The 15942-nt window shown below is 40.8% G+C and overlaps 1 protein-coding gene across 3 annotated transcripts in view; it reads left to right on the forward strand.

The window, feature by feature from the left end:
* cep104 (centrosomal protein 104) overlaps window positions 1-15942 on the forward strand; it is a 34600-nt gene that overhangs the window by 2727 nt on the left and 15931 nt on the right. For 2 of the 3 annotated variants that reach the window (XM_030424413.1, XM_030424411.1), the window contains exons 4-13: window positions 406-544; window positions 2225-2287; window positions 4816-4892; window positions 5365-5533; window positions 7890-8045; window positions 8220-8447; window positions 9240-9455; window positions 9836-10003; window positions 10827-11000; window positions 14874-15050. In XM_030424413.1, coding sequence (XP_030280273.1) covers window positions 406-544; window positions 2225-2287; window positions 4816-4892; window positions 5365-5533; window positions 7890-8045; window positions 8220-8447; window positions 9240-9455; window positions 9836-10003; window positions 10827-11000; window positions 14874-15050 — 1567 coding nt within the window. The remainder of the gene's footprint in view (window positions 1-405; window positions 545-2224; window positions 2288-4815; window positions 4893-5364; window positions 5534-7889; window positions 8046-8219; window positions 8448-9239; window positions 9456-9835; window positions 10004-10826; window positions 11001-14873; window positions 15051-15942) is intronic. The other variant, XM_030424412.1, reaches the window with a different exon arrangement.

Here is a 15942-nt window from a genome sequence, read left to right on the forward strand (position 1 = left end):
TGGATTTGATTTTGTATTTAACCGACCATACCATGAAGGAGGTGCAAACAGGCAATCTTTGTGGTAGTCATTTGGACATCTTTCACAATCCTTTGACATTTAAAATGTATGGATTAATCAGGAAAAGTTCATTGGCAGATTAATTCATGCTATAAACCATAGGCCTACTGAGGGGAGTTTCCGGCAGAAAGTATGCATGCATGTGTTAGCAATAAGCATTATGCCTGTCGTCCATCCTAACCAAGGCACTTGCTTAAAACTTGGTCCCCATGTCTTACACAGGTGCCACCCACTGCACCAAGCATCTAGTATGAGTTACCCCACACTGATAGAATAATGTACCTTGTAGAATATCATTTTGGTCTTGTATGTCTTGTCTGAACAGCAACTCTATTCTCACTACAGATATGTGTCTTTGTCCGACAATGAAAAGACAGGCTTCAAAGCACGGGAGCTGAAGTCAGTCCATGTAGATGTCATCGGAACATACCTGAGAATAACCCTCCACAGGAACCATGTCAACCGCTACAATCAGTACAATCAGGTACTCTGTTAGTGGTAGCGATGGTGTTACACTCCATAGCTAATTTGGTTACATTCATTTATGAGAAAAAAGCAACAAAAAAAACAATTTTTTTATTTTTGGAACTGATAGGCCTGCATACCCCTCTTAGCTAAGAGTTAAGGGCAGGGTGGGAATTTCACGGCATCCTAGACATTAACACTGGTCTCTATGGTCAGCCGTCTGTGAGACGAGGGCGCAGGGACGATCTACAAAGTGCAACACTGAAAAGAGATACTACAAAAAATATTCAATAACTTCACTATTATTCACTGTAGTGTCACCAAAATCACTCCACACATCAATGGTCTCCTGCTGGTTATTTTACAATTTTTTGTTTGGAAGAAACGTGCTTTGGCATAATTTGGGGGAATTTCTATTGGGAGAAATATTCAATAACTTCACTTATATTCAGTGTAGTGTAACCAAAATCTTTTATTTAAAATTTTTTTTTAAAAATGTATAATGTAACATTAACTTGATATTGGTATTAAAATGTTTTAATACATAATCCATGTCTTATTATAAATTAGGATGTTATGGTATCAATCTGAAAGGTAAATCATCAAATTTTACTCAATGGCCTTTGTGCCCTGTCATGTGGCTTTGGTGCCCCTAAAAAAACAAGAAAAGTGAAGGCCAAATGGCCTTGCCCCTAAAATGACAAAATTCCCACCCTGGTTAAGGGTCTTGTTATAGTGATGTGTTGTGGTGAAATGAGAGCATTTTAGATTGGACTTTAAACGCGGCTGATAGAAAAATTATGGGTAATTTGAGCAGGACTGCATTTTGTGTTCTGTAGGCAGCTTGAGAATGTTGTCAGATATCAAATCGTGGGGATTCATTTTGAAATATTGTATAAATCAATTTCTGAACATCATCTGGCTAATTATGCCATCAACCATAAGCTTGATTTGCATTTTAATATCTAATAGTGCTGAAGGGATTAAGTGAATAATCATTTATTTTACTGGTAGAATAGCTTCTCTCAGCTGCAGATTAATACCTATTTGATGGTTCAACCAAAAATGAAAATTCAAGTCATCATCTACTCACCCGTATGCCAATGGACCTTCGGTTGACGTCTTATAGTCCACGAATCATTTGTGGAGCTTCACAGCAAAACAGCGCTGCAGCATACGTCTTAACATCAGAAGTAGATGGGGACTTGTTTAGAACATGAAACAAAAACTGAAAGAAAACATGAAATTGCTCCATACAGCTTATGTGATATAGATAGGGGGCAAGTAGATCGTGACTAAACTTACATTTTTGGGGAACCATATCTTTTAATCAGTATTTACAGCAGCAATACAGTTTATGTGGAATTGATTCAAAATAAACAACAGCATGTTTTAATTTTAAGCGAAGGAACGTTTCATCAACAGTGTCGCTCATTGATGTGTTTTTTGACAGCAATGGTGCTCTGTGACACAGCATCAACACAGTCGATACTTGTTGTTTGTTGGTTTGAGCATTTTCATGTGATTTGTTTATAGTAATAAAGATATTGAATATCACCAGTCATACCCTTTACACTAAACGGATGGCACTGTTAACCGCCCTGCACTCACCCATATGTCACATGCACTGTTTTGTTTATTTTACCCTCTTACTTTTGTTTTGTCCAACCACCTCACCAACATCTGTTTATGATTTCAGGTTGCTTTGGTTGCCATTAATGTTCTGGGAGATTCTGTGGATGGCAATGCTTTTAATACAATTGTAAGTGAGCACTCTCCTTCACTTGTCACCTGTCACTGCACTTACACCAGCACAGCAGCGGGTGGTGCAGTTGTGCTGTGATTTTGTGAGACAATGCTCTGTCAGCAGTCACTGTGAACGGGGCTGACTGATTTTTCCCCCTCCGTCCACTGACACTATGACAGTCTGAACTTTTGACATGTTAAACAAAACAGGTCGGAGCATTCTTCACATGTCGTATATCATATATACATGTTCATATATGTTTATCACATGTCCATAATGGCCCTGAATAATGTGAATGACTGTCACAGAGATTTTTATTCAACATAATCTAAATTTTGAGGCAATATTTGATGGCGAATTATATGGAGAGGATACACTGATTGTACAGATATAGTTAATATATTTCATAGTTGTTTTATGTAGTATTTATCTGTATTCACTGATCCAAAGACAGTGTAGAAGTGTGTCTACAGTATATGCCCACGTGTTTACCTGAATGGTGTGTGTGTGTGTGTGTATGTGTGTATATGTGTCAGGAATGTAGTAATGAGACACAAAGGGAGAACAGTATGTAATCACACAGGAGGCCTTTAGTTAGCTGGTGTAATCCGATAGTCCTGCAGACGGACAGGTCCTGGAGGAGAGAGAGAGAGCACCTTAAAACACACACAGACACAGAGACATGGAAAGACATGGACACACACTCGCACAGATTCCAGTGAACAGGCTGCGCATTGTTGCTCCGCTAATCCGACTCTGAGCACCTCCACCACAGCAGTGATCTTGCCCGAAGGGTCGGCTAGATCTTGTTCTCTTATATGTGTTGCATATGTGGAAGCTGTGTTTGTCCTGTGGAGGGAGACTGTGGAGCAGTAAAGTGTGCCGGTTCATCCAAACTGTGAAGAAACAAAACACATCTAACCATTTACGTGTAGTGACATCTAGTGATGCAGGTAGTTTTGGTTTTATTTGTTTGAGATGTCTGGCTTTGAGATTTCTGCCTCAATTCCAGTGCGATGTAGACAACACATAAAAAAGAAACCAGATAAAAAATCCCAAAATATAGATAAGATAACAATATAAGACCTATATACAAAGAGCAAGCTCTCAATTCTGCTTACTCTAACTTCATTTATGCTGTAGTAAATGCACAGTGAATACTATCATCGCTCTCTGTGTCCCTGCAAGTCATGTCATGCCGGGACCGTGACACTGAAGCAGCTAAATTAGATACTGCCATCATTAGTTTTATTATTTACACCTCTGCTTATCTTTCTATGACATATCAGAAATGTTTTGCATCTCTCTCCAGTTCTCATGTACAGTAACAAGTGATTTATGGGCCATTAAATTGATGGGATAATCCTCAGACATGTTTTCTTTCATATTCAACTTTTATTGTAATTTGTTGAGCTTTTTGTTATCTCCCTTTTCTTCTTCTCAGGCTGAGTTTCACTGGCGTTTCTGTTGCGTGTTCTCTTTCCTCGAGATGTGTTGTTGTGTGAACTTTGAGATGCCGTGTTACTCTGGATAATCTGCAGAACACATGGTCCCCAGTTTTCATAAGGGCTCTTCCTTTGCTGCAAAGTAGTTCCAGAAAACTGCTCACTGCCGGAGGATTTTTCTGAAAAAAAATGTACATAGTTGATGTTGAATTTTTAAATATAATTTCCCACTTCTGAGCGTACTGCAGTAAGAAATTCATTTGCCTTTATTGTGTTGGGTGGAGGCTAAAATCTCTTGACTTTAACTTGAACAGTTAAAACCAAAACTATCTGTATCAAGAACTTTTCTTTTGTAATTTGAGTGAACTGCTCTTTTTATGAAATGTAGTTCAAGAACATCACTTACAGATGTGCTTATTGTCAAAAACAATAACATCACATCTAATCTGTGTCAATGACTAATACAGAGGATGTGACATTAACACTTTTAATCAGTTAGCAACGTGTCAAGCTGTCAGTTAAGAAAAATCTGCGTTATTTGAAATAAGGATGTATTAAACACTTTTGACTGCTCTTTGGTCTCTTCGATCATATTTTAGCTTCTCTTTTCATACAGAATAACAACAGACTATATGATAAAGTAAGTAAACAGCATTGTTCTTGTCCATACATCCTACCCGTTAACAGGAAGTGGCCCTCTTCTCTACAAGGAAATTTGTCCTTTATCTTAATAAATGCTGGTTTATTGCCAATGAAGTATGGCAAGAATGATGTCATCAGCAGGAAGTGTTTCTTTTTGATTGGCCACTTAACATTTCAAGGGATAGAAGTCAATACAAGAGATTATAAGTCGCCATGTATGACCGTAGCCAGGAGGCATTGATTAATAATTGTGTTTGTATGTGTGAGTGTGTGAGTTAGTACTTGTGGTACTGCCATTACAAGGTCCAAGGAGTTTTTGAAAGAGGCAGTTTAAGGTCAAGGTAAGGGTTGAAGTTGAGGGCCACCTTAAAGCTAATGGGAGTAGAAAACTGGTAATACAAGAGTATATACGCACGTGTTTGTGTGTGTGTGATTTGTCCATCTGTTTACCCCCAGCCAAGCAGAGAGCAGCTGATCGAACACTACCTCAACAGTACCCAGCTGGAAGCCGCCTTGGACACGACCTTCATGGGGTGAGGCTAGGCCATTGAACCCTGGTTTCTTTGTCTTGTGACAATAACATTGTTCAACAAAGCCATTTAGTCTGGAAGCCAACCAATAAGGCATTCAAGGTCACTCGCATTTGAAGACAATGCAGGTGGTGGCCCGTCCAAAGAGGAAAACACATTTCGAAATTGTTTTTTTCTGTGAATATATCAACCCCCAAGGGATGCTTCACCTCAGGGTCTCACTCCTTGGGGGGTCGGTCAGTGTTTTTCCTCTTTGATCAGGAATTGCACAATCTGGAGCCCATTTAACTGATGATGACACATGTATTTTACACTGGCATTATCTCAAATTCATGTAGACACTAAATCATCTTTTCTGATTCAATATTCAACATGGCTCAGTGTATCCTCACAGAACTTTGTTGTGTAGAAAGAAATGTTTTAACGTTTCAATTTATTTAATGTTTCAAATCCTTGTGTCCCGTCTTGCACTTAGCAAATGTGAGTCCATCTCCCCCTTGGACGACCTGGCTTTCGACATGTACCAGGACCCAGAAGTTGCCCATATCATCCGTGTCCTAGACCAGAAAAAGCAGGACATGGTCCGGCAGGAGAAATTCGAGCAGGCCAAGAATCTGAAGCAGGCCATTGCAGACCTGCAAAAGGTACTGTAGCTGCTGAGAGGTAGATGTGGCTAAAATACATTGACACCAAATATTGCTCACATGGTTGAGCAGGATGTGTTCTCTCTGCAGTGAGTACATTTTAGTGTCTTACTGAGTTACTGTCAGTTTAAATAAGTCTTGAATAATTCATGTTTAAAGCCTTCAATAGATTGGTTTCTGGAAGTGCTTTTTTTCCCTAGCAAAAGACAGTAGATTTGGGCAAGAATTCCTGGGTGAATGCCAGCATCTCTTTTCCCAATATTCAGCCTTATTCTGGAACAGTGGTGGAATGTAAACCAAGGACATTTACTCAAGTACTGCACCAAGTTAGGTACCATTTCTAATTTCGTGTACATTTCAGTGGGAAATGTTTTACATTTTACTCCACTACATTTCAAGATGAAAGCACAATGAAAGGCCTCTTACACATTAATGTATCAATAATAATCCAGTATTATGATATATAATAAACACATTTAGCTGATAATCATTCTGTTCTTTTACATTGAATACAGAACTGAACTCGGTGTTTTTTTACTTTGTGCTATTGCTACCTTTACTTTAGTAAAAGCTCTGCTGTCCTGTGCTCCTTTCAACCATCTTTGCTCTTTTGGCTTTGACAGCTCTTTTCACTCTGCAAGTAATGACCACATTTCTTCCTTGTGGCATCATTCCAACCACACACTTTCACTATGTAGAATACATCTTGGCTGTTATCTATGTCTGTTAGTGGCTACTATCCTGAATTGGGGCAAAAACCAGCTCACATTTATATGTTTTTTTTATATAACAATGAGGAATGTGTGTAGGGAAAATGTTATTTGAATTTTGAGACAGCTATGATTAGTCCTGTAGTCAACAAGCAGGTCATATACAGTGAAGTACAGTTGTGAAAACTGTACGCAATATGTTATTTGTGATAAGGAAACCATTCAGGACCAGATACCAGCATCCATCTGCTGCCACTGCTACAGATATTATGATGATTTTCCTGTTTCAAATGTCAACTTTGTGAAGCTTGTATTCTTTTTTGCACACATCCAGTGAAATTTTACCACTGTTTGTAACAGTAGTTGTTAAACATTGTTCAGATTCCTGTTACTGACTCCCTTTGTATACAGCGTTACCATGCTGACCATGAATTCTTAATAAGCTCAACAGCTGCCGTGATGCTCCTAGGGTAGTGTCTCTCCCACGCCCAGCCACAAGCCTGTCTGTAACCAGATAACCCACATACATACTAGCATCTTGTCAGCATGGCATATTAGCATCGCGGACAAAGCAATTGCCAAGGCATTCATGCTGAAAATCCCTTGCCATCGCACCCTCAGAATGTCAGAGGATGGTTTTTGGTGTTTCATAAGTTGTGACAACACAGGACAGAGGGCAGAGAATGGTGTATATATTCCTACATGGAGGCTTATGGAGTAGAAATAGCTTTCTGCTGGAGATCCTACATTTAAGAGAAAAAGCTGTTTATTGCAGTCCAAAACAGAGTAAAGATTCACAAGGTGTTGATGTTCACACTGTGTCGCTTGGCGCCTGGTTAGCAACTTAATTCAACTTAATGGAATTTCCTCAGAGAGGAATTACGTCTCTGACTTACTGGAAGTTGCTGTCAATTTTCCAGCTTGTAAATCTTGATGATTCACCATGTGGCACACTTTCTGTTAAAGGCACCAGGTCTTTGTCATCATGCGGGCTGAGCTGCCCATGTCTGGTCCAAGACAATCCCCAAACCAACGCCACTTAGGTGGAAAGGATCATTCTGGTTAATTTCAACAGGGTCTTATTTGTGTAGTTTCTGGCGGTTGTTTCTATTGGGTATGGTAACACAGTACTCAATAATTGCTGACATCTGGGAACCCAGTGACATCAGTATAATGATTCCCAAGGTGGCAAAAAACACAAGGATCCAGTCTGTGCAGGAAAACTATGCACAACAACAGAAAGTAAGGCAGGCTGAAAGTTGAACCAGGAAGTAGGCCAATAAATGGTGATGGATGTTTACAACCTCTCTGGTCATCTGATTGCTCATGTTCCTTGCCTTGAGTATCGCCACTTCCATATTATCAGTTACCCAATCTCACCAATTAACTTGGAGGGTAGAATGATATTACTATTTGAAGTCTAGACAATGGAAAACAATCTCTTTTGCTCTCAGCAGGGCTAGCTGAAAGTAGGAAATGTAAAAGAGTGTTGGTCAATATAGCCACAAAATAACCAAATCTAAGACATCATTACACCAAGCAGATGCATGAAACAGCCTCTGTGTTTAGTCTTCTAAACTTGCAGTTTAGGCTCACTGTGTCACTGCAGAAGTATCTTTACTTCTCCCTGTCTTTGGATTTTCCAGGTGGGGGAACGTTTGGCTCGATATGATGTGGATAAACGCTGTGCCATTGAAAAGGAAGACTATGACCTGGCCAAGAAGAAGAAGGAGCTGATGGAGGAGTACAGGAGGAGCGTCTACCAGCAGCTGGAGGTCCACAACCTACTGGACATGTCAATGGTCAGTCACCAAACACTGATAGTGATGCTTCATCTGTATAGTAACAAAAAAGGAAAGCATGTTGTTGTCATTGGTGTTGGTGCTGAACAAAATGAGAAAGTATAGAGTTGAGTGAACATCCTGACTCTTTCTGCCTAAACTGAATTCTGCTCTGTCCTACCACCACTTCAACAGATCCCCAGGGCAGCAGATTCAACCCCAGCCCAGGATCCACCCTCTCTTCAGCCCTCTCCAAGTCATCATTCAGTCCCCACCAAGCCCCTTGTGTCCACAGACACTTTAAGGAAGGAGAAAAAAACAAAGGCTCCACAGAACCAGCAGTCGGACACAGGAAGTGCTGTGCCCGGACTTAGCAGTCAACCTGACACACCGTGCACCCCTACTGCTGTACCTAAGATAGACGTAAGTGCCACTTAATCAAAAGTGTTCAACACCTACAGACACTTAAAGACAGTATCAACTTGTCCAATTCCCAGTTTTTGATGGTCAGTGATGAAAAACCCACTGTTTTCTCATTTATGATCCAGTGGCGGCATGCTGTACCTGTATCTTGTTCCACTTGCATGAATTCCTGTATTATGTAAAACTAATCCAAGCCTAATGCAGCACCTTGTGAACACGTCTCCTGCCTTAAGCCTCTGTAGTGTTGGAACACAGAGCACATAGGGAGATTATGACCAGCAGGGGCTTTTATGCTTTACTCACCACCTACAGAGATCGGCCCTGCTGCAGGGTTGGGTTTCACTATTTAATTAAAAGCGTGCAACAGTTGGCTGACTCCCACGGCGGCCAACCTGGCCTCAAGGCAGGGCTTTGAGCCTTGTGTGAGGCAGCTGGATGCCAGTTGGCACCTGGGCGCAGGAGACAGTGTTGACTGCATGGAGCTTGGGTTTGTACAGATGGGGTTAAACATTCATTGTCATCATGATGTTGAATAATCGACCTATTGAGTAATCAAATGCTAGTGAGAGTTAGTGGAAAGAACAGGGGTACAGTGATAAATATTTCAAAAGTCCAGCCAGTCTTTTCAAGCTTGAAAGTGTGGATCAGTGCCTTTGAGCCTTTGAACTTAATGATATTTATTGTGTGCTAAGAATAGCTGTTATTATGAATAAAAAATGTGAAAGTTGTAGAATGTATGTAAAAATCATACTCCAGGATATAAATATCAATGTTGTTGTCTTGTGCTGACAGGTTACCAATGTGCCTTATGATGATAGGCCACTGCCAGCCCTTCAGAGAAAAGACTGGCTTTCGGAGTCCATTCAGATCCCTGCAGAGCAGCACTCCCCTCAACTAGACGCCCAAAGGACTCCAAACCGCCCTGAGATGAGCGGAGAGCCAGAGCCCCTGACGGAGAAAGCCCAGAGAGAGGCTGGCCTTCCATTAGAGGTGTATGGAGAAAGCCTGGTAAGAAAAAAAGGTGGAAAAAATGGATAGCTAAGCTAAATGCGAGTTTTACATTCTCAGGTGGTTGGCGTACCATCCCTTTCAGATATTCTGTACTCTTGGATATTATTGCCCTATTTTCACTCTTCTAGATATATCTGTCTCAGTGTATACCTCAACAGATAAGTGACAATTTCATCATTTTATCCATTTATTATACTAGAAATATTGATTGGCTTCAACTGACCCATACCAAAAATGTTTATAAGCTAAAATTGGCAGCTTTATGGGTTTGTAATATATGATCTGTATACATTAGACAGCATAATGTTCAAATCTCTGTCCACATCTGCCGTAATACCCACTTAACTCTCTGGGCTATTTTCTTGTAAATTTTACAGGTAGCTGGAGCGTATTCCAAAACCTGGTCCTGCAGAGAGGATGCTCTCCTGGCTGTGCACAAGAAGCTTTCGGAGGTATCACCCGCAACCCCCAAGGAAGAGCTTAGAAACATGATAAGAGCTGCAGTCTTCCTGGTCCAGAGGTCCCTCCAGGATAAGGTGTCATCTGTGAGTAATTTCCACAAAAGAGAATTGTCTTGGTGGGAACAGAAACTGCAGTAAAGTAGCCTTATCAATGAAGTTGTTATGGATACGCTTAGTTTGTCGCTGTCACTGTCTTCTTTAAATCATGTTCTCTGGATTCCTGTTACAAACACAGCTAACATTCATGTTGTTAAATCATAGGCACACACTCACACATGCACTCTCAACAGTGTTTCCCCTGTACCATATGCAACTCCAGTTTTCTCAACCAGAGCTGGCTTCCTTAAACAAACAATTTTGACAAGGATGGCCTTGTAACCCCTCTGTGGAAGTTTGTATGGAGCTTGTATGGTAATAAAAAGGCTAGTGCCCCAATAATTCGAGTGATTTATTTTTCTAGCTATATGATGCACAGAATGCTCCGTTAAGATATTCGCTGGTTAATTTGCGGCTCCACAAATGTCTTTCAGTTTAGGTTATAATAAATACACCCTTCTGTGTGAGCTGTGGTCTACGCTGCATTAAGTGTCATAACATTCTGGGTGTGAATGTAGCCCAGGATGTAATATATTTTCAGTCTTATCAACCTAGTCACCTGAAAATTAACTTGTAATTCAGTTGACCTGTGAAAAACATTTATGCCTTATACTGTCTGGTGAATATGCTTGGTTGGTGAGTCCAACAAACCCCATGAACTTCATCCGTAACTGCTGATTGTCTCCATCTGTTTACTCAAACTAAACATTGCCACGTCTAACCTCTCTGCTAATTGACATCATCCTGGTGCTAGCTTTTCTTCAAAACTCCTCTAACTTTGCAGCTAAAAGTCCACTGACTCTTTCCTCAGGTCTTCCACGCCTCTTTAAAACTGCTACGGCTGCTGCTGAGCCAGCTGATCACAGGTCTAGGGCTGGGCCGGGCCGAGTTGACACACTGCTTGAAGCAGACCTGGCCAAACCTGCTGGCCAGGACTGGAGAGTCAGCCAGCCGCCTCCGGACCACAGCCACTGCCTTCATACAGGTATTGTGTAAGGCACCAGTGGTTGCATTTTCATCCACTCTTTGCTTCTTGTCTGCCTTCTCTCCCTCCGTCATCCTCCTTTGTATAGAAAGCTTTTGTATAGAACTCTGTGAAAGCTTTTGTTTGATAATGTTATAAAATCAGCTCCCTCTATCTTTTTACTCTACAAGAAAACATCACAATATGCTGCAAAGGAACCCAGCAGATGCAATGCACAATGTACTGATGAAGCTGCTGATGTCCTTGGTGATTCTCTCTTTTGTTCATGGTTATTATATCTCAAATTTGACATTGTGAAGATTTCTCGATATTAAACCGCTACACGTACAGTACCAACTGGGTGGGACATCTTTTAGCAAATACAAAATGGTTCCCAGTAACCTCCCTATCCCATGAGGCAACTCTCAAGGGTGGAACGGTGACCAAGACAGGCTGACAGCAAACCCGAACACAAATCAGTTCAACACAACTGTGCCTAGATAAAACCAATTTACCATAAAAACACATTACAACAGTATTCAAGTCAAATATAGACGTGCCCTTCTGAGTGCCTTTCACTTTTCATGTACGAATAAAGATTACCTAAAAAAAACAAAACAACTATGCCACTACTAACCATTCACTGATGAACAATGATCCAGTATTGTCCTATTGTATACCTCACTATTAAATGGCACCAGGTAGATAGACTGAAGCCAGTTCTGTAGAAATCTTTGTGAAAGGACAGGGAAGATAAAGCAGCGCAGACATTTTTTAGACCATAGATATGTACAGGCAGATGGTCACACTAGATAAAAATGTTCTCAGATGTTCTCAAGAAATATACTCATCAGAGAAGATGTAATCTCACTAAAAGATTCCTTTACTTAGCTGATTTCTGAGATTTACCAAAGCATGTTTTTCCTCTTGTAGCAGTATATCTAAAATACACTGTGCCATAGAAGAGTCTGATACATACAGTAATACACACTTATACACACTGCAGCCACACAAACACAACAAACAAAATAGCTCATCTTAGAAAGAAACAACGTTTACTTCCTGGTCCAGAGGTCCCTCCAGGATAAGGTGTCATCTGTGAGTAATTTCCACAAAAGAGAATTGTCTTGGTGGGAACAGAAACTGCAGTAAAGTAGCCTTATCAATGAAGTTGTTATGGATACGCTTAGTTTGTCGCTGTCACTGTCTTCTTTAAATCATGTTCTCTGGATTCCTGTTACAAACACAGCTAACATTCATGTTGTTAAATCATAGGCACACACTCACACATGCACTCTCAACAGTGTTTCCCCTGTACCATATGCAACTCCATTTGTGTTGACTCCATTTAGTCAACACAAAATTATAAATCAGTCTGAATTTGTGGCAAACATATAATATTATTATAAACAATATGATAGTTCTTTATAAGTGTCTTTGTGAGTTGTGAGTTGTTTCTTACTGTATATAGTTATTTACAGTAGTTATCTAACATCATTTTTGTAATATGCACACACACATAAAAGTGGTGTTTAAAATACGTGGATAATTTAAGTCCTTCTGAGTTTCGACTTGGTTGCTTGCTTTTTAACTATACAGGATCACACTTATATCAAAAGAGAGGAGTAAGAATGGGTAGCAGTAGCTGCAGATCTTATACCTGTGTGGTTGTGAGCTTAGGGAAGGAGAGATTAATTAATAATCGAAGAATAAAGTGTGCAGTGCGTCTTCTTTGGCTATTTCTCCTTCTCTGAAGAACACTTTTGTCTAATCTCCTATCCGTCTCCTGAAGAGCTTTTTGTAAGTTATTTTAATCAGGACTATCTTCCAGCGTGCAAAAGACAACATTGTGTCTCAATTCTTGATATATATTTACAGCCAGAGATTTACCATTACTGATCTTGGTTGTGAATATTGCATGCTGATGTTTGCGTGTACATAACCATAATGTCATTGATGTAGTAGTATCCTCAATATGAATAGAATTCACAGTATATAAATACACATGAAACACACTACAGTTGCTGTCTGTGAATACATGCACCTGCAGGACAAACGTATTGTATTTGTATGCGTAATGGCTTTGTATGTGGATGTGTACATAGATAATGGCTGCGGTTAAATGGAGCATGCTTTGCTCCTCCTTGACACAATAAGTCTAATGGACAGCAACTGCAAGTGCATTCAAAACAAGAACTAGAAATAGGTCTTATTTACATGCTCCACAGAGGGCAAACAGAAAAGCAATATTCAATCCACCTTTCCTCCTTTGCCATAGATTTCCTGTGCATGTTTGGTACCTTTATTGGTCAATCTCTTTATTTTAATGGTTTATCGGAACATATACGACTCTATCTTATTGTCACTTAATTAAAGATGCAGAGTGCTTGTAACTGTATGGGTCTCTCCGAGCTCATTTAGGTGAGCATGTGTGGAAACAGGACTGTCATTATTTTTTTTGAATATGAAACCGGTACATGCAACAAACGCTACTGGCGGGATTTGAATTCGGCACAATGCTGTCTCCGTGGTATCAGCCCCTACCTTTTGGATTTTGGTAGATTTTTTTGTTTGTTTCTTTTGTGTTGTTTTCTTAGAACTTTAGTGTCAATTGCTCACCTAGGTGAAAACTAAAATTACACAAAAACTTAACTTGTGCTCCTTTGCATCATTGTTTTTTAGCAAGTAATTACATACACAGATGCTTGTCTGTGGAAGTTATTTTGTGTATTTTAAAAAAGAAGCTGGAAATTGGGGCGGCTTTAGCTCAGCGGGTAGAGCAGGTCGGCCAGTGATCGATGGTTGCCGGTTCAAATCCCAGCTCCGGGCTGAGCTGAGCTGCATGTAGAATTGTCCTTAGATACTCAAGATACTGAACCCCGAATTGCAGTTGGGACCTTACATGGCGGCCTCTGCCATCAGTTCGCGCCCTGTGATGAGCTGGTACAGGGTGTACCCCGCCCAGAGACAGCTGGGATTGGCTCCAGCAAAAAACCCCATGACCCCATAAAAGGGATAAAGCGGTTACAGACAATGGATGGATGGAGCTGGAAATTAGTTTAAGTCTTTGTTAGCTTTCCTAACATGAGCTAGATTACAGAAGCCTAACTGACTGTGTGCTGCAGTGTGCTGTAGCCTACTGCAGTAAGGGGGAGTTGAGAGGTGTGTGAGGTGTTGTCATGTCCTACCCCAGCCTTCAAATAAGCCTGATGTTGTAGTCACCCCAACTGCCTCGACAGCCTCCTTGTAGCCTTAAGCCTCAAGAGAGCCGTTACTGAGGCTCTTTGTTATTTGTGCACTGTACTTCCTGGAGTTCGGCCCTTTCACATGTACTAGTGGGCGAAATATGGAGCAGTGTACTCGTGCGTGTGTGTGTGTGTGTTGAGTAAGAAAGTAGCTTCTGCTTCATTGAGTTCAACTTAGGACATCAGCATGAGTCTCAGCCCTCTGAAATCATCGCCTGGCCCCTCTGGATCTGTTCGGGCCCCATTAAAGCAATGACTGAATGTCTCTTTGTATGTTGAGGACAAATTATATGTTTGTGTGTGTGTGTGTGTGTGTGTGTGTGTGTGTGTGGTTGTGTCCCATATTTCCGACTTACATTCCACTCACCTGATGTGGCTAAAATGACAAACAACTGAGGGAAGTTTTTCCAAGAGCCTTCCCTCGTCTTGCTTTGATTGTACGCTTGTATTCTCTGTCAGAACTTGTCTCTCTAACGGATGTGTTGAATGACAAATCACCGTGTGTAGCATCACTCAGATAAGTTTTGTTAGTGGCTCACAGCACATGTATTACATGATTTAAAGGTACATGCTATAAGTATGGCGACATTTCTTGACTTTTGCACTGTTAGATCTGAAAGTCGTCTGTTTCTCATGTCCCCCTTTTTAGGAAATTGCTGTTTTGAAGGATGTTCGTGCCCTCCAGGTAATTCCTGGTGAGCTGGTGAAGCCTTTCAAATCCAACTTCCCTTCTCGCCTGGCACAGAGTCGGGCCGAGCTCACCGAAAAGCTGCTTGCTGAACTGGGTACAGAAAACTCTGGTTTCACCCTGGACAATGTCATGACGGTAAAGGACCTAAAACATGCTCATACATCTATCTAAACTTTTTTTTATTGCAAAGTTGAAGCCCTTTTTTAAGTCTGTTTAATATGATGTTATCTTGAAAAATAAGATATAAACAGGCCTTTTGTTTGCCTCAGAACCCAAATTTCAGAGTATGAAAGTCAAGAGCAAAAATCTTTGGAGATCTAAATCTATGTTTGCGTTATCTCAAGAAAAAAAAAGTCCAAACACAGCGTTCCACCTCTTTTGTACTCAGTGACCTTTGGGGTCACGCTGTCTAAATTTGGTTTGGGAGGCTTTTCCAATATCTAAAGGACACACTGGAAATTTAGCGGGGATTTTAAAGCTATAAAATCTCAGAATTAATTTAAAATGTACTTTTTATTAGCAGCATCAGTCTGAACAACTTCAAGTGTCGACACCGTATCCCCATTCCCCATATGTCATTCTCTTCCTGATCTGGAAAAAGCAGTTACCACATACATATCCTCTATAACATGACAGCACATGTACTGGATAGAGATAAGTACAGTGTAATGCCTGTATTATCTGTTACATTTGGCTTTAAAATTACGGTGTGACTATCTGAAATGGGAGCAGTCCCTCCCTTGCTTTCCACAGCCATTCAGTTCACCCAAACAGGCTGTCAGTGAGCTCCAGTCAGCTGAGTCAATGTTGTCACCATCGGCATCCACTCCACGTCCCCTGCACTCCCTTGGTTTCCAGCAGTGACCTAATATCTACGTGCAAACTATCCAACTGTTGACCAGGCAGGGTGGGACAACAAGCCATCCTGTCCTCCCTTCTATAGTTTATGGCCAACCCTCCACCCATCCCCCCTTCCACTCAGCCCTACTCATGACTTTACACAGCTTTCATCAGTGGGAGCAAATTG

The sequence above is a fragment of the Sparus aurata genome, chromosome 7, assembly GCF_900880675.1.
Source record: "Sparus aurata chromosome 7, fSpaAur1.1, whole genome shotgun sequence".
Lineage (NCBI taxonomy): Eukaryota > Metazoa > Chordata > Actinopteri > Spariformes > Sparidae > Sparus > Sparus aurata.